The sequence below is a fragment of the Lemur catta genome, chromosome 4 (assembly GCF_020740605.2).
Source record: "Lemur catta isolate mLemCat1 chromosome 4, mLemCat1.pri, whole genome shotgun sequence".
NCBI classification, from domain to species: domain Eukaryota; kingdom Metazoa; phylum Chordata; class Mammalia; order Primates; family Lemuridae; genus Lemur; species Lemur catta.
The window spans coordinates 54,325,339-54,344,470 of NC_059131.1; the positions used below are offsets into that span (position 1 = coordinate 54,325,339).

Sequence of the window (19,132 nt, forward strand, 5' to 3'; positions counted from 1 at the left end):
GTCGGCACTTTTCACATTTCACCTCGCGATACTTGGGCAAGTCCGAGCGCGTCTGTCACGCGCAGTTACTGGCTGTGCCGGCAGGGATTGGCCAGGACGGAGGTGGGGCCTCTAGGCACCTTCCTCAGTTCCGTTTCCTTTGTGTAAAATTGAGATAACGGTCCCGCCCTTAGCTTGTGGTGCCAACGCGGCCAATCTTCCATCTGTGGACCGCATCGTTTGTTTTCTTCATCTATGCCGAATGAAAATGAGCTCTGGAGGAGTGGGCCCCTCGTATTTCTTAGGCTCGTATTCCCGCAGCGAACTGTCAGGGCAAGCCTAGGGTTCCAGTAACGTGTAAATTAGCGGCCTCTTTGCCCCATAGCAGCGTGAGGTGACTGGGCCTGTCTCCAAGGATTTCACTCTGTTCCCGAGTCACGGTCCTTGAATGGTCGGAACACTGCCTCCAGAACCCCACTAATGTGCCGTTCCCCCATATATAGACGTGAGGCGCAGCACACAGACGTTCTCTAATATGAGGTATTGACTTTCCACATCAAGCATGAGTGTAAAAGTGGTCTCTGACTCATTCCCATTTTTTACCTTAGCCCAAAATAGGAGAATCCAGGAATTACAGGAGAGTAGACCAAAAGAGAAGGCCTTGTTGATTTTAAGTAGGAGATGGTTCACCAAAATTCAGTTCATTCTTATTGCTCAGGAATGGCTCTATTTAAATACCAATAATAATAAAGTCCAACCCATCATATGTAGTACTTAGTACTTTTTTTTAAATTTTATTTTTTTGAGACAGAGTCTTGATTTGTTGCCCAGGCTAGAGTGAGTGCCGTGGCGTCAGCCTAGCTCACAGCAACCTCAAACTCCTGGGCTTAAGCGATCCTACTGCCTCAGCCTCTCGAGTAGCTGGGACTACAGGCATGCACCACCATGCCCAGCTAATTTTTTTCTATATTTTTTAGTTGGCCAGATAATTTCTTTCTATTTTTAGTAGAGACGGGGTCTCGCTCTTGCTCAGGCTGGTCTCGAACTCCTGACCTTGAGCGATCCACCCGCCTTGGCCTCCCAGAGTGCTAGGATTACAGGCATGAGCCACTGTGCCCAGCCAAGTACTTAGTACTTTTTTAGTACTCAAAATCCTAGACACTGAATTTTATCTAGAGGGGTCATAGCAGAGTACCTTTCCCACCACTTGCTGTTAGTGTCTAGTGGAAACCAGAAACGTGATATCGATACTGAATTTCTCTTGTCGTACTCATAGACAGTTCATTTTCTACATTAAAGAAAATCAAGTCATAATGCCCTAACCTTCCCTCAAAGTTATCCCAATTTACAATGAACCAATTCTGACACCTAAACTATAACAAATAACTAATTTCCACTCTTCTGGACACCTTAAATTTCTTATTTCACACATTACAAGAAGCATACTGAGAAAGTTACATATTTGCTGCCCAGGTATAAAGGTATAAGATAAAATAATAGTAAGGGGAAAGTTAAACCTTATTTTTAAAAACCATACCACTAGAGTCTGCAGGCAGTTGTCGAGGAGTGGTAGTGACTTTCAGCTTCTGGAGTTGGTCGTCCTTTCCTAAGGCGCCCCTGAAATGATTCAACCACCCTTCCAGTTGTGCACCATCTACAGGTGGTTATGATGTTAAAATGTCAGAAGTATTGAAAGGATCAGTTTCCTTTCAGAAATCACAAAGATTTAAAAAACAAAAAGACTCTCAACAAAATCCTAATGTTGACAAAGATGCTACCTTGCCTGCTTTAGCTAGGCAAGTCAAGACTTTGGAACTAAAGGCTGTTAAACAGAAGGAATCTCAAAAGACTGATAAAGATTGGAAGATATTAGAAAAAGAGATTCATATTCTTGTGCAGGAACGTGCTGCTCAGGACAAGAGGATCCAGGACCTGGAAACTGAGTTGGAAGATGGAAGCAAAGCTAAATGCTGCAGTCAGGGAAAAAACATCACTCTGCAAATAATGGTTCACTGGAAAATCAACTTACTGAATTCACAAGGATTAATGAACTACTAAAATCCAAGTTTTTTGAAAATGGAAACCAGAAGAATTTGAGAATTCTAAGCCTGGAGATGATGAAACTTAGAAACAAAAGACAAACAAAGATGAGGAGTATGATAGATAAACAGGAAGGCATGGAGATGAAGCTGCAGGTCACCCAGAAGAATCTCCAAGAGTCTTCGGGGCAAATAGCCCAACTTGAGGGGAAACTTGTTTCAATGGAGAAAGACAAGATTGATGAAAACTCTGAAATGGAAAAACTCTTAGAATACATTGAAGAAATAGTTGTGCATCAGATCAAGTAGAAAAATACAAGCCAGATATTGCCCAGTTAGAAGAAAATTTGAAAGAGAAGAATCATGAAATTTTAAGCCTTTAGCAGTCTCTTGAGGAAAGTATTAGGTTGTCTAAACAAGTAGAAGACCTGAATGCTAAATGTCAGCTGTTTGAAAAAGAACAAGACCTTGTAAACAGGAATAGAGAAAGGGATGAAAATCTAAGTGGTGAGATGCAAAACTTAAAAGAGAAGTTTATTCTTGAAAAACAAGAACATGCAAGGCTTCAGCAAAAAGTTACAAATTGATTCACTTCTGCAATAAGAGAAGGAATTATCTTCTTTTAGTCTTCAGCAGAAGGTATGTTCTTTTTAAGACGAAATGACTAAAGAGAGGAATCTCTTTGAGGAAGAATTAAAGCAAGCACTGGATGAGCTCGATAAATTACACCAAAAGAAGAGACAAGCTGAAAGGTGGGTCAAGCAATTGCAAGAACAAACAAAATTTAGAAATGAAGAACTCAAACTCCTAGAAGAAAGGTGAAAGGGAAAGAAGGTGAACTGGAGAAAAGTAATGCTGTTAACACTCAGGCCACCCTGCTTTTGTAGGAAAAGTGTTAATAGTACAGTGCAAAACCCTGGGGATGTTACTGCTCAGTCTGAAAGCTATAAAGCATTAACAGCTAGTGAGATAGAAGATCTTAAGCAGGCGAAGTCATCATTACTGGAAAAAGTGGCCAAGGCTGAGAAAAGTGCAGAGGATGTTCAACATCAGATAATGGCAACTGAGAGCACAAATTAAGAATATGCAAGGATGCTTCAAGATCTGCAGACCAAGTCGGCACTTAAAGAAGCAGAAATTAAAGAAATCAGTTTCTTCTCTTAAAAAAAATAACTGATTTGCAGAACCAACTTAAGCAATAAGAGGAGGACTTTAGGAAACAACTGGAAGATGAAGAAGCAAGAAAATCTGGAAGAGAAAATACAATATCACAATTAACTGAAGAAATAAGTGGTGTCTCTTGTATGAAGAACTGTAGGCCGGGCGCGGTGGCTCACGCCTGTAATCCTAGCCCTCTGGGAGGCCGAGGCGGGTGGATCGCTCGAGGTCAGGAGTTCAAGACCAGCCTGAGCGAGACCCCGTCTCTACTAAAAATAGAAATAAATTATCTGGCCAACTAAAATATATATAGAAAAAATTAGCCGGGCATGGTGGCGCATGCTTGTAATCCCAGCTACTCGGGAGGCTGAGGCAGTAGGATCGCTTAAAGCCCAGGAGTTTGAGGTTGCTGTGAGCTAGGCTGATGCCACGGCACTCACTCTAGCCTGGGCAACAAAGTGAGACTCTGTCTCAAAAAAAAAAAAAAAAAGAAATAAGTGGTGTCTCTTGTATGAAGAACTGTATAATAAAACAGAACCTTTTCAGGAGGTGTCAAAAACCTGCTCTCAGTTTGCTAAAAAGAAACAAAGTGAGACAAAACTTAAAGAGGAATTGAATAAAGTTATAGGTATCAAACGCTTTGATCCTTCAAAGGCTTTTCATCATTAAAGAAAATTTTGCCCTCAAAACCACATTAAAAGAAGATCCAGCCTGTCCTTGAAGCTAAGATGATTCCACTACATTCTAGCCCTGGAGACAGAATAAGACCCTGTCTCAAACAAACAAACAAAAAAACACACAAAAAAACCCAAAACAACAAACCAGAGAAAAAGATTGAAAAACCAGGGATTCCAACCTGTGGGATGATACTTAAGTAGCTAACATGTGAATGGATTTCCAGAAAGAGAGAAGAAATAAACTGATGTAGAAAAAATGTCATCAAGAATCTTGTCATCCAGAGATAACCAATATTTAATATAGACATTTTCAGGCTTTTTTCCATATACATAAGCACATACAAACACATACCCACACACACACACCACTATGGGATACTAAAATATTTGCTGCTGGTAAACTGTTTTTTCCTTTAATGTTATATTGTGAATGTCTATGTCAACAAATGTGCACCTGCACAATAATTTTTAATGGCTGGTTAACAGCTCATTACATAAGGTAGGCAAAATATTTTTATTCATTAAGCTACCACTGCTTAGTTTTTTCCTCCATTTTTGAGCTATTATAAAAATTCTTCAGTTATCCTTATTGCTAAATCATTTCACATCATTATTATTTTCTTCATTTATATTCCTAAAAATAAAACTGCTGTGTAAGAGGGTTAAAAAAAAAAAACTACTAGGAAAATATATTACAGCCTGGAAACAACAAACAGACAGGCTATGTTATCGTTTCAAGTAATAGGTTCCTAAAAAGACAATGAGGTCCTTATCAAAATGACAAAGTGCCAGGCGGGGCAGAAACACTGGATGTTGCAAAGGCCCCAGGCAAAAATGGTATTTGGTAATGGGGGACTGCCCCTCCTTCGCTCTAAGGGAGTCACAGCTCCTGCCTAGCCCAGTTCACTTACTTTTTTCCCCTTGAATTTCCCGTGGCCAGGGGATTGTCTCAATAGAGTTCTGTTAATTCAGGGGGCTAAGTAAGCAATGCTCAATTTAAGCTTTCATTGCATTCTGTCCTATGAAAACCAGGTTCTTTCAAACCTGGCACTTCACAACTCTCTTCTAATCAGGCAGCCAACAATTACTCTTTTACTGTTCCTTCCTGGATATTGGTATATACCAGAATCAAAACCCGCTTTCTTTTCAGGGAGAAAGTGTTACTGTAAGATTGTCCTGTCACTCTGCTGCCGACAGCCTCAGGGCCCATCAGCCAATAAGAGGGAAGTTCTGCTTCCCACAATCAGTGTGATGTTGCTTCTCATGTTTCTGCATGGTGTCCAGGCTGAAAGATACAGTGTGTAATAATTTTAAGAACTGCACATCCACCCCTTGATGGTCAGAAAAGGATATCCACAAGGAACTTTTCAAAGTTCTTATCCAAACTACTCTCTGTCCCAACTCCACATCTTAAATCAACTTTGTGCCCCTGTATAAATAAAACAAAACCAAGCAAAACAAAGACCCAGAAACCTTTCTTTCCACTTCTAAACTACTGACTTCATGGATTTTGTTTTACAGATTGTGGAAAATGGTGTGGTAACACTTCTGGTAAACAGGAGGTTGGCAACAAGGGGAAACACTTCTCCTCAAAGTCCACCAGATCACAGGCAGGTTAGAGGAAACTGCCAGTCTGTTGGTATCTGTGCAGTAAGAATTTGGTATCTTGGAAGGCTCTGGCTCTAGTACAAGGGAGATCCCTACTGCCAGAACAAGCACTTGCCACATAAAATATAGGCTTTATAACACTCTCCTGTACTATCTCTGACCCAAATTTTATACCAATTTTTTCCATTTCACTTTTCAGGTTTAAAACAAAGAAACCAGTGTCCAGTGGCAAGTGACATATGCCTTATGTTCATTCCCATCCTTAATTTCTTCATTCATAGACTTTGCTTAGAAGACAAAATTCCCATTCCTTTTTAAAAATAGACTCTTGCCCTCAGCCCCGGTGGCCACTGGCAAAGACTTTTATTTCCCAATGGATACGAGAGACTCCTTCATCTTCTTGGTCATAGTTGGGATGAGGTGCATGTGGTCATCGACACACTTGGTCACACAACTGTCCAGCTGCCGCTTCACCTGAAGCTCCTTACTCCCTGCATCTATGGAATCTTTGGCTTTGTCGTTGCAATGCATGGTGCAGCGGGCCAGGCGATCCTGTGGCAAGAAGGAAGAGGGTAGAGAAGGCCTCCATTTACTGAGTGCTCATCTGCTAGGCCCTGTGCTATAGGCTTGACTTGTATTATATTCATCCATTAAAGGGACATTCTAGTGTGACTGATCAAGATTGTTAGACCGAAACAGGGAGGCCCAGATAAAACATTATTATTAGAAAGCAGGTGAGTGACAGAATAAATTGTACAGAAGACTCTTCCAGTAAGTAAGAGGTCACTAGAGGTTACTGTTAGATTTACAAACACCTTGATTCTTTAATGTCTATTCTTGCTACAGAATAATCTCAATTCAACAAATATTTATTGAGCATCTACTATGTGCTGGGTACTCTTCTCTTGTTGGGGAATATAGCAATGAGTAAAACACATAAAGTTCTTGCTAGAACTTACATTCCAGTGAAGGAAGAGAAACAAACAAAGTAAGTAGAGACGTTGAACAAATGGTTGGATATATGAATCTGGAGTTCAGGAGTGAGGTCTGGTCTAGAGATACAAATGCAGATGTCAGCATACAGATGATATTTACAGCTGGGAGACTAGAGTAGTTAGAAAGGAGAAAAGGACCAAGGACAGCCCTGAGCACTACAGTGTTCAGAGGTTAGAAAGGGGAAGAGCTAGCAATGGAGGCCAAGAAAGGAGGGAGGTGGAAAACCAGGAAAGTGAGGTGTCCTGGTGGCCAACCACATATAGTGCTTCAAGGAGAAGAGCGATCCACTGTGTCAGTGCTACGGATAGGTCGAGTAACTTAAGGACTGAGAAATGACCATGGGATTTAGCCCCATGGAGGTCAGTGGCAAGAACTGTGGAAAAGGGAAAGTATGCTTTGAAAGGACTAAAAGAGTGGAATGAAAAAGTTATATAGCAATCCAAGAATCAAATTTTCAAAGACAAAATCTATAAAATTAGCTGTCAAAATGAACACTGAAACCCTTTGGAGTTCCATGATCTTGAAGAAATTAGTCCTTCATAATGGCAGTAATTTTTAAGAGTTTTGTATAGCAGAATATAAAATTATATCACATTAGGTATAATTTTTCCATGTGGATGGAACTTCAGGCTATGAAAGACAAGTTTGGCAGCAGGCCATGCTTCCCCTCAAGTTCTAGAAAAATATACTTAAAGGAAGGGAGTAAAATGAAGTTGTGGATACCCTGTGCTCCAGAGAGGGAAGAAGGGAGGTCTTTTATTAATAGCAGCCTCAGAGGGGCTTGTGAACCAGGCGTCAGTAAGTCAACAATAACCACGCTTCATAGAAGCGATTGCTCCTTAGTGACAGAGGAGCTTCTCCCTGGGTGTAGCAAGTAGAAACAGTCCTGGGTGGGTGTACAGGTCCACTAAGTGGTGGTAGGGTCTTGTTCTAATATGTACCTTTTAAAACTATCCTAATTTTTTGGAGCGATGCGAGCACCGCCCGCGGCCCCGAGCTGGTCCCGAGCCACCGGCCGGCTGAGCCCTCGTCTGTAGGCACCGCGCCCGGGCCGGGCCCATGTGCGTGAGGCCCTCTCGAGGCCGCCCGGGCTTCGCCGCCACCACCAGTGCCCTGGCCTCCACGTGGGCCTCCAAGGAGCCGCCGCGACGCCGGGCCCGCGGGGCAGGAAGATTCTCCACTTTTTGACTGTGTTTCTGGACTCTTCTTGGGGACATATGTCAAGCTGGGGACCTGCAGGGAGGAGAAGCTGGCTTAGCTATCAGCAGCGGCAGCTCACCAGCCTGCTGTTCTCTTCCCTGGTCTCTGCTCTTGTGGACGGGCCTGGAGTCCCCCTGGAGCCTGGTGAGGGGAAGGAATCTGACCTCAAGACGTTCACCACTGGCACCTGTTTTGGGATCCAGTCTCTGCTGTTTCCTCATCAATTTGGTTCCATTTGCTTATTTATTTTGATAGAAAATGCCTTCCTCTAGAACTGAAAATGTTTCCATATATTTGTGTATATTATTCTCTTATAAAGATCAGGATATTAATTTTAGTTAACAAAGTAATAAATATATAGCACTTCTAATTAAAAAAATCAATCCTTACATGCAGCCCTCCCCATCTCCTGGTCTTATTCCATACAAGCAACTATTTTCTTTTTTATTTCAGCTTATTGTGGGGGTACAAAAATTTAGGTTATGTATATTGCCCATGCCCCCCCATCTCCCCAGAAGCAACTATTTTCAAGCTCTTATAGCTACTTAATTCTGGTAGTTACTTTCATAAATTAATAATAATAAAAATAATACTAATAAAAAAAAACTATCCTATGCCACTTTCCTGAAGATTTTGCTGTTTTTAAAAAATAAATTATTATGTTTTAGGAAACTTTATACTATATAGTAAATATATTATATTTGGTGGTTACGGCAAACAACAACAAAACCACAAACGGGGCTCTTGGTCATGCACTCTGATGGTAACTCCCTTTATGTCATTGTTTCTACTGGAAAATATGTGCTCTGGGAAAAACACTCCCCAAGCTGTGCTTTCTTCTAGACTCCACAGCAATCAACACAAAGAGGACTTCTGTGACCAAATGTGGGGTTTTCCCCCACACACCAAGCAGTGGACATCAGGTGAGTGTCCTCTAATTCAATTCTGACACCATCTACCTGGAGATAGTATCAGATCCCACATGGTGAGGGAGCAGTCCAGAACACCCCTTTGCCCCAACATGTGTCACAAATCCAGGCCTCTGGAGCTTCTGACTGGCTTAAAGTTAGGGTTCCAATGACTCCCTCCCTGTTTGAGTTAGATTTATTTGCTGGAGCATTTCGCTCAACTCAGGGAAACACTTAGTTATGTTTATTGATTTATTGTAATGGATAACAGATGAAGCGATGCATAGGATGAGGTATGGGGGGAGGGGGCGTGAAGCTTCCATGCCCTCTCTGGGTGCACCACCCTCTAGGAACCCCCTCATGTTCAGCTATCTGGAAGCTCTCCAAACCCAGTCCTCCTGGGTTTTTATGGCAGCTTCATTACATGGGCATGATTGACAACCGTGCAGAAATGTGACTGGACAAAAAGCATGTGATCCAAACCCAGCAAGGCCTGTCTAGCTTCACATTCTTCCTGGCCTTTCTGTGCAGCATTCCTTCCTCCAGATTATGGAGCAGGACCCTCTCTGGAATGAGCGTCTTTTGACCCACAAGCAGATTAGAGTCCTGCCTTGGGCAGGTGAAAGGAGGAGAGGAGGTCAGAGAGAGAGATTCTATCTCCTGAGGCCTAAAGCGCCCCAACATTATAACAAGGACTATGGGAGTTATGAAACGCCATAGGCACCATGGATGAAACCAATATATACATCATAACACCACAATATGGTTCAACTTATAGCACTCAACTTCCAGGATTTTTTCTAAAATTTCAAACCCTGTGAAGACTGGTTGGTCACAGGACTATCACAAATGTTAACAGAAGCAAGACACTAAAACCAAGAGTTCTGAACAAATGCTTGTCATCTTCTGCAAAAGAGGACATCAAGGACTGCAGTGCCCTCTCTGGGATATTCCTCACCTGGAACTTCTCCAATTCGTTGGTCACCAGAGCCTGAGCTTGAGCCAGAGGTGCATGGCAGCGCTCGATGCACTGGTGCACCTGCTGCATGGACGCCTGGCTGTCGTCACAACAGCTGGCGCTGCACCGGAACATGAGCCCCTGGGGAGGGAGGGTAGAGCGAGGTTAGGTAAGAAAGCGGACAGAGATGACCGCGGAGAGATACAGGAGTCAGAAGACCACGTCTGTATTTGTGCCTCCCTCTCCACCTTCTGCTTTCACCTTCCCTTGGACACCAGGTCCTTAAAACCACGACTGGAGAAAACTATCCTGGGTGCCTAGCAGAGTGTCCCATGCCTCCTTGCTGCTGGCTCACTGGCACTTGTTGCACCGATGGTTGGGTGGACCGGGAAGGTGGGGGTGAGTCAGAGAACATGTGCTGAAAACCAGGTGCCTAGCCCACAGGGTTCAGAGGTCAGAAGCCTAGTAAACTGCATTCCACTAGGGGGCAACCGGCCCATTAATTAACCACTCAAGGAGCACTATAAGGGAAACCCACAATCCGGTGAGGGAAGCAGGACCAACACCCACAAAAACATGTAGGGGTCAAAGCAGAACAGCAATAAACCAGCGCTGTGTGAAGCGGCGTTCGGCGCAATAGCAGCGGGCATGACCTGGCCAGCGGGGAGACCGGGAGCCTTCGCCTTTCTGGTCTTTCACCTTGGGCGCGCCTTTTCTGGGCCTCGGGCTGCTCACCTGCGGAAGGGGCCGCGCGTGAGGCGAAGGTGGGGGGACGAACCCCAGGGCTTCTGTCTCCGGCCCCTGGACCTCCCCCTCCCCGGGCCGGACTGGGTGGAAACGGCCTTGCGCGTGGCGGGGGCACACGGCCTTCACCCTAGCGGCCGCAGCCCCCGAAGCTCCGTGACCGCGCCGCGGCCACCTGGGGACGCCCAGACCGGGTCGACTCCGAGGGCGGCCGCAGTGCCAGGCATCGCGCGGCGGCTGAGGGAAGGGTCCGGCTCGGCCACCGCCCCGCTACCTGCATCTTCCGGATGTTTTCTCTCTCCAGACTCTTCACCATGGAGTCCACGGCCTCCTGCACTCGCACCTGAGGAAGCTCCGCCATGGCGACCCCGCATGGAGTCCGCGCACGGGCCCGCCCCCTCGCCGCCGCTCCCGGCTCGCGCCAGCCCTTCCCGGACCCACGCCGCCCCCTGGCGGCCGAGAGGAGCAACTGCGCGCCGGGCGGCGGCGCTCGCCTCCCGCTACGCTGGGAGGGCCTGGGGCTGGGCTGGGCGCACCTGCCTGCCTTTCTTTCTACACTCCCTTGCTTCCTCCCCGCCTCCCTTCAGAGTCTTAAAAAATCCTTCATGTGATTGAAATGTAATTTAACAGATAGATGCCCAAATCTTGGGTGTACAGGTAGATGAGCTTTAACAATCTTTGCCCTTTCCCAGTTTCAGCCCTTTCTCCCCGTGCCCACACTCTGACTCCAAGGATCTCCTTTCTGTCACTAAAAACTACATTTTCCCTTTCTAGAATTTCACACATAGGTGAGCCTTCAGTATGTACTCTTTTGTCTGGCTTCTTTCACTTAGCATGATGGTTGTGAGACTGAGCCATGCTGTTCCTTTTTACTGCTGAGTAGAATTCCATGGAATGACACCACAATTTGTTTATCACTTCCCCTATTGATGGGCATTTGGGCCTTTTCCGGTTAGTAGCTGTTATGACTAAAGCAGTGACTCTGGACATCCTTGAGCAAATCTTTTTTAGACATAGATTTTCTTTTATTTTGGGTAAATATGTAGAAGTGGGATTGTTGAATCACAGGGTAGCTGTATGTTTATGTGTTAATTCCTAATAAAAAATAAGCCTCAAAGTCAAAGCAGGGGCTACAGATATGCAATCAACAATGAAGCTTTTATATGCCAGCAACATGGAGTTGTTCCCGAACTCCTGGGACAGTTCTATACTGAATGCCTGACCCTCCCACCACCGACTTGACTGTCCTATGCATTCATTTATCAGACACATATTGGACACCTTCTAGACATGGAGTACAGTCTAGGGGCTGGGGTACAGAGGGGAACATCTGTGAGAGGGGAAGGGAGCAGATACAGGCAATGTTGGAAGAGATGTGGTCCAGGAAGGGAGGTGGCCCAGGCTGGCAAGAAGGAAGTGAGCCATCCAGGTGCCTCAGGAATGCCTTCTTAGAGGAGGTAAGGCTTGAATTGAGTCTTTGGATTGAATTCAGATAAGCAGGTGTTTGCTTGGCACATGGGAAGGGAATGCCACTCCAGGCATGGGGGGCTGCCATGAACAAAACAGAGTGTGAAAGAGCTTGAAGTTTTGGTGAAGCCAAATTGTTATACTGATTTTGGAGCCTGGAGTAGAAAAGGAGCCTCGTGGTTGGAGTTTGGGGGAGTGGGGGTACATGGGACAAGGAATGGGGCCCTGTCATTGGAATTTAGGAATTTGGTGCCATTGGGCACTGGATGGCAGAACTGTGGTTTGAGGGCAGTGGGGAGCTTGACTCAACCCAAGGTCCTCTGTGGCTCAAGTGCTGGTAACTCACCAGAAATCAGTGTTCAGAGTCCAAGATGCCCTTTCCACTTCAAGCCCAACTACAGGTGATTCTAGGGTGAAGCCAGCTATTATACAATGTGCCAAGCACTGTTTTAAGGGCTTTACATGGGATTATCTCATTTAATTCTCACATGAGGTGGGTACTTTGCTATCCACTTTTCTCCCACTCAGGGCAGAAAACTGAGGCCTAGGAAGATGAAACCACTCGCCAAAGGTTGTACTTTAGAAACTGGTAGAGCTAGAATTCCAACCCTGATAGGTTGACTACAGACTGTAGAAAAGTAGGAAATTTCTGTTGTAACTGAGTTAATCTTTATACTTATATCTCATATTCCACAGAAAGTTCTTTCTTCTATGTAGCAAAATCTTTAACTCCTTACTTTTCTTTCTTATTCCTGAAATGTGAGACTGAATCTCTCCAACATCTCCTACTTGTAAGGAGTCATGTTATTCAGGTTAAAATGAGTTTAAAAGTCCTTGAGTGACCCAGCCTTATTAGTTTGTGTATACGGAATGAATGGTTCTTTAGCATTTGTGAAAAATGATTCCTGACTTCTGGTTAGTTGGCTTTGGAAAGCAAATGAGACTGTCCTTCCTCAGGTGTTTAAAAACTCCTCAACAATCTTCAGAAAAATTCTGGCTGGAGATTTGAGGGAAATAGACTTAGACAAAGGAATGATTATCCAGTATGTAGATGACATCCCAGTAGCCAGTGAGACTGAAGCTGAAGGAAGGCAGCATGCTGTAATTGTGTTAAATTTACTGGCTGAAAAAGGCTATAAAGCATTTCAGAAAAAGCTCAGATCTTGGAAGGGTGTGGTGGCTCACGCCTATAGTCCTAGTACTCTGGGAGGCTGAGGGGGGTGGATCCTTTGAGCTCAGGAGTTCGAGACCAGCCTGAGCAAGAGCGAGACCCCATTTCTACCAAAAATAAAAAGAAATTAGCTGGACAACTAAAAATATGTAGAAAAATTAGCCGGGCATGGTGGTGCATGCCTGTAATCCAAGCTACTTAGGAGGCTGAGGCAGCATTGCTTGAGCCCAGGAGTTTGAGGTTGCTGTGAGCTAGGCTGATGCCATGGCACTCTAGCCCCGGCAAGAGAGTGAGACTCTGTCTCAAAAAAAAAAAAAAAAAAACAACTCAGATTCCACTTCCCATTGTCAAATACTTGGTGTCTGAATTACCTCTTGAAACTCAGAACCTACTCCCAGATTGGAGGGAGGTGAAAAATTGAATAGGAGTCCCTATTTCCTACACACAGTTGGGAGGATTCTTGGGGTATGGCTGGGTTTTGCCAGATTTAGATTTCCAACTTCAGGATAATAGCACAACCCCTCTAAAAAGCCTTAGGAAGGGAAGAAAAAGAACCACTTACTTGGACCAGAGAACGCCACAATGCTTTCTTGACAATTAAAAAAATTAATGACCACCCCTGCAGTTGGCACCCCCCAGACATATATAAGCCTTTGATTTGTTCATGTAAGAAAGACAAGGAATTGGACTCAGGGTATTGACACACACTTTGGGGGATGATAAGTAACCTGTACCTTATTTCTCTAAGCAATTGGATATGGTAGTAAAAGGATGACCCATTTGTCTGATAATGGTGTCTGCTACTTTGTTTTTTTTTTTGAGACAGAGTCTCTCTCTGTTGCCTGGGCTAGAGTGAGTGTCGTGGCATCAGCCTGGCTCACAGCAACCTCAAACTCCTGGGCTTAAGCGATCCTACTGCCTCAGCCTCCCGAGTAGCTGGGACTACAGGCATGTGCCACCATGCCCGGCTAATTTTTTCTATATATATTTTTAGTGGGCCAGATAATTTCTTTCTATTTTTAGTGGAGACAGGGTCTCACTCTTGCTCAGGCTGGTCTCGAACTCCTGAGCTCAAACAATCCACCTGCACCCACCTCGGCCTCCCAGAGTGCTAGGATTACAGGCGTGAGCCACTGCACCCGGCAGGTGTCTGCTACTTATGATACTTTATAGGAAGCTGAAAAGTTTACACTTGGGAAACTGATGACTTTTCACAGCATGTAGTGTGTTCTTCTGCAGCAGTATGTATTACTCCAACTAGAACAAAAGGCAGGCTTTTGGTTAAGGGCCAGTGGCTGGATTGGTAAATAACAGGCTACTTTGTTAGGTAATTCTAATGTAACTCTGAAGATTGTGTCCACCTTAAATCCGGCCACCTTGCTGCCTATGGACTCTTGTTCCTCATTCTATGATTACAGTCAGATTACTGACCAAGTGTATTCTGGTTTCTTGGATTTGACTGAGCAGCCCCTGTAGGACCCAGATGAGGAGGTCTTTATGGATAGAAGTAGACTTATGGAACAGGGACAATGCAAAGCTAGGTATGCTGTGGTTAGTGGCCAACAGTTAATTGAGCCACAAGCTCTACCATCTGGGATACCTGTCCCAGAAGAATAAATTAACTGCACTAACTAGACTGATTCTGAGTGTGCCTTTTTTGTGATACATGCTCAAATGCTATTTGGAAGAAACAAGGGTACCTTACCTTTGAAAACAAGAAAACTGAACATGGACCACAAATTCTTGTGTTATTAAAAGCTGTTTTGCTGCCCAGGGAAGTAGCCATCATAAACAGCCGGAGACATCAGAGAACTGTCTACGGTAGACTTCAGGGCTAAAAGAGCAGCCTGGTAAGTAAGTGTTCAACCAATTGGCCTTAATCCGCTTCCTCCAACTGGGCAGCCAGGGAACCCCTATTTGTACAAGAGTACATCAGCAAATGTTTCCTGAAGGTCTAAGGAAATTGATAACACACTAGCTCCCAGAGGAACCAGCAAACAGGAGCAGGTACTCTTGGTGCACCCTCTGAGTATATTTTTGACTATGGGGTCAATGGAAAAAAAGTCCTTGGGCCTATGACTAAGAAGCTGGACAATGGGAGACACTTGTTTGTTGGAAATCCTTACCACCCACTTTTTAGTCCATAACAGGTCAAAAGTTGCCCATTAAGATAGCTCCCTAAAACTGCTTTCATGAATGACTAGGGGAATTTTGGATGGAAATTCCATCTGGGGACACTGGGTCATTATTTCCCAGGTAGGATCCCAGATGGGAATAGGTACTTCCTTCGATATGCTTTGCTACGTTGGTGCGGAGAGGGTGGCAACTCAACAACATGTACAAAAAAGTTTCAGTTACAGGCCCAACATTTTCGTTCTTCCTCATACCCCAACTATGTCCCATTTCAGCAGGAAGCAGCCAGATAGACAGAAGTTCTAATTCCCCAAGACTAAGAAATGAACTAAAAACAAGGAGGGAATTGTTATGGGCTCCATGAACAAATTTCAATGACCCCTATAAGTTTTTTATAATCCTCTCTTGAGTTACTTGAACTTTTGAGTTGTTTCTCAGAAATGGATTTTCTGCAAGACAAAGGAATTGAGATTCTGAAGGCCCCAGGGTAGATTTCCTAATGCCAAGACTTACCATCCCCCTAGACTTGCCCTGCCCCAAGGCACGTGGCCCTTCCTTAAAAAGCCGATGATCTAAGTCTGAGAAACAGATCTGAGGTAGCTTTTTCTGTTCTTCCAACAAGACATCATTCATATTAAAATTTCCATTCTTCCCTGCCAATCCTCCTTGTCTCACCAACTGGATCTTTGTGCTGTGAGCAGCTGGACCTAGGATGAAAGGTATATAGGGATGGGTGGATGGATTTATGCCTATTATATCTTTTAAAAAATATTTACAAAATACCATTGTAATAATCCTTGCAACATTAGAGTTTAAATAGAGTACATTCCTTTTATTAAAATTTATATCTCTTTCCATTTCCCAATATTTTATTTTGAAAAATTTCAAACTTACAGACCAGGTGCAATGGCTTACACCTGCAATCCCAGTGCTTTGGGAGGCCAAGGCAAGACGACAGCTTGAGGCCGGGTGTCCAAGACCAGCCTAGGCAACACAGGGAAGAGACCCTATATCTAAAAAAATTTAAAAAATTAGGCATGGTGGTACACACCTTTCATCCTTGCTACTTGGGAGGCTGAGGCAGGAGGATCGTTTGAACCCAGTTTGAAGTTATAGTGAGCTATGACTAAACCACTGCACTCCTGCCTGGGTGACAGAGCAAGAACCTGTATCTAAAACAAAAAAAAAAAGAAGAAGAAGAAGAAGAAAAAAAGAAAAGAAAAATTTTAAACTTACAGATATGTTGAAAGAATATAACAATATACACCTATCCCAGATAATTGTTAATGTTCTGCTACATTTACTTTTTCTTTCTGTACGTTATTTTTTTTAATCATTTGAAGTTAGTTATAGACAACATGATTCTTCCCCCCTAACTACTTCAGTGTGTACCTCCTAAAAACAAAGTACTTCTCTTACAAAACAATACCAGTTTCACATTCAAGATATTTCACACTGACCCAATGGTATCATCTAATATGCAGATTCCATTAAAATTTCCCTTATGATCCCCATAATGTACTTGGTGGCTGGGTTTTTTGTTTTTGTTTCGTTTCTTTCACCAGCCATAATTCAATTAAGGATTACATATTTCATTTAGTTGTCAAGTCTCTTTGCTATCCGTTAACCTACAATAGTCTCTCACATTTTCTTGTCCTTTATGACAGGGAGATTTTTAAAGACTTTCAGGCTTGTTGCCTTATAATATTTCCCAGCCAGGGTTTGCCTGATTGTGCCTGCACAATTAGATTCAAGTTCAACGTTTTGGGTAAAAATTCTACATAGATGATGCTATCTCACCAATTTGACCCTATTCTCATTTTCTTCTACTCTCATACTTAACTACATTTCTCCTACTTTCTTCTGGAGGAATCCCATCCAGCCCTTCCCCATTAGGACTGCTCTTTCACCTTCCCTCTGAAGATATATATTTTCAAACTGTGGGACACAAGTCATTAGTGTGTAGTGAAATACATTCAAAGGATTAAAAGTAGTACTTTAAAAAACAAAGCAGAATAGATTAAAATAAAATAGAAAATATCAGAATACAAGGGTTAAGGGACTGCTTTGTGAAAACCTTCATTTCAGTTATATATATGCATAGGTATAAATGTAATATTATATTTCCTACTGTGGGTAAATGATCACAAGAGTTTGGAAAGTCCTGAGCTGAAATATTTTGTAGGTCACAGATCTAGGTTCTGTTGAAAACACTGGTCTACAGATTCAATCTTGGGCTGAGCATCAAACTCTTCTGTGTTTTCCACCTACCTCTGACAATCTGTCCTTCAGCTAACTCAGTAACAGAGCCACTCCCTTTTCTCTTCCTTCCTTCTCCCTTTTATAAATTGTGAACAGTACTATTAACTCTCACGGGTGTGGTGGCAGGCCATGAGTTAGTATCTCTGAGGTATGAAGTAAACAATTATTATTGTTGGGAATCCTGTATTTCACTCTTGTCCCCTCTTATTACTGTGGTTGTCATAGCAAAAAAACAATGATGGTAGTGATAATAATTTGTGGAACCTGCTGTGGGTCAGGCTTTGGGAGCACAAGTGCCCAGGAGCCACTAAGGAAGGGCTCTGGTGTGGTTGTGCTCAGTTCACCCAGGAAGAGGAGACCTGAGGCCTCCTCCTGAGACCACACACACTCTTGCCCAAAGGGCTCTGCCTCTCATGACAGAGAAGGTCCATTCTGGGAACTTTCTTTGGAATCTTTGGATCTGTGCTGGTCTTAGGCCTTCCTTTTTCCGGTACTCAGTTTCTTTATCTGTAAAATGAGCATGACTGGATTAAAACATCTCTGTGGTTCTCATCAACTTTACTCCCTACAACACCCTTTATTGGCTGGGTGCGGTGGCTCATGTCTGTAACCCTAGTATTCTTGGAGGCTAATGGGGGAGGACTGCTTAAGGCCAGGAGTTCAAGACCAGCCTGAGCAAGAGTGAGACCTTGTCTCTACTAAAAATAGAAAAAATTAGCCAGGTGTGGTGGTGCACAACTGTAGTTCCAGCTACTCAGGAGGCTGAGGCAGGAGGATCACTTGAGCCCCAGGACTCTGAGGTTGCTGTGAGCTAGGCTGACGCCCTGGCACTCTAGCCTGGGGAACAGAGTGAGACTCTGTCTCAAAAACAAACAAACAAAAAAAGTTTACCTCACAGAAAATGAATACAAGCAGCCTCCAGAAAAAAATTATCACCGAGAACAAAAACAATGGAAGAGTTTCAGGAGGATATCAAAGTAAAATTAAAGGGAGGCGGCTGTAAAGATAAAAGGTTAATCCAAAATGAGGGGGGCGGGGAAAAAAACAGAAGGAAAGAGCAAAGGGACAAAAGGAAGGTTCGCTGGGTCCTAAAAAGAGGTTTGAATGAAAAAGTCTTTTCTCCAGGTCTACGACCACAGAGGGCCCGCGGCGAGGCCAAAGGCCACGCAATGGTGTCGTTAAGGCGAAGGGATTAATTTCGAGAGTGGAGCCTCCTCTCCCTCCACCTTAGCCTCTCACAGCCCTGGTCTCGGTTCTGAGCATCCAGGTGCGTGCTAGGGAGAAAAGAACCACGATATCGCGGCATCCACGGAGAACAATAAGCTGGGGAGCGGCGCAGGGCCGAGGCCTTCCCTCCGGGACGACCACCATCCCGCCCCCCTCATCGCTGCCCCAGACTCAGAGTCTTGGGCATCTCGTCCTCCATGGCTGCTGCTGTCGCGGCGGCGCCTCCGGGTCCAGCTCCCTGCCCTTCACTACCTCCCAAATCGTTTAAGCGGCTATAACTGAGGAATGGCTAGGTTTTTCCGGCTAACCACAGGTTTCTCCATCTCCTTTTTCGCTTGCAATTACACTAAACTGTTCCGCCCGGCGCGAACAGTAAGATTACCTCGTCTACTGCTTAGCAGCAGCCAGTGAGGTGACCTGCGCCGCGCAGGCGCAGCACAACCTTGTACGTTTAACCTCGCTGTCGCCAGGCTACGCCTCAATCCATAGGTTCACTACTTGCGCAGCCGCTCTTTCACCCGACGCGAGGGATGTCTCACACTGCGCAGGCGCAAGGATTAATTCTTTCCGGATTTGCATAAACTTTTTGTGTTCCAGCTCCAGAT

The 19,132-nt window shown here is 44.2% G+C and overlaps 1 protein-coding gene and 1 pseudogene across 7 annotated transcripts; one reads left to right on the top strand and one right to left on the bottom strand.

Moving 5' to 3' along the window:
* The first annotated feature begins 1,081 nt into the window (after positions 1-1,081).
* LOC123637436 lies at positions 1,082-5,472 on the top strand (annotated as a pseudogene).
* Positions 5,473-5,805: 333 nt separating this feature from the next.
* Positions 5,806-18,776, bottom strand: FAM136A (family with sequence similarity 136 member A). 7 transcript variants are annotated; one of them, XM_045549807.1, is made up of 5 exons: positions 18,701-18,776; positions 10,131-10,258; positions 9,524-9,664; positions 7,399-7,690; positions 5,806-6,013 (listed from the first exon to the last, which is right to left on the bottom strand). In XM_045549807.1, the coding sequence occupies exons 3-5, from the start codon at positions 9,656-9,658 to the stop codon at positions 5,946-5,948; spliced, it is 495 nt and encodes a 164-aa protein (XP_045405763.1). In that variant the 5' UTR covers positions 9,659-9,664; positions 10,131-10,258; positions 18,701-18,776; the 3' UTR covers positions 5,806-5,945. The 7 variants fall into 7 exon arrangements, with proteins under 7 accessions (XP_045405763.1, XP_045405756.1, XP_045405757.1 ...); XM_045549800.1 differs by lacking the exon at positions 18,701-18,776 and adding an exon at positions 10,542-10,708; XM_045549801.1 differs by lacking the exons at positions 10,131-10,258; positions 18,701-18,776 and adding an exon at positions 10,542-10,695.
* Between the last annotated feature and the right edge of the window lie 356 nt (positions 18,777-19,132).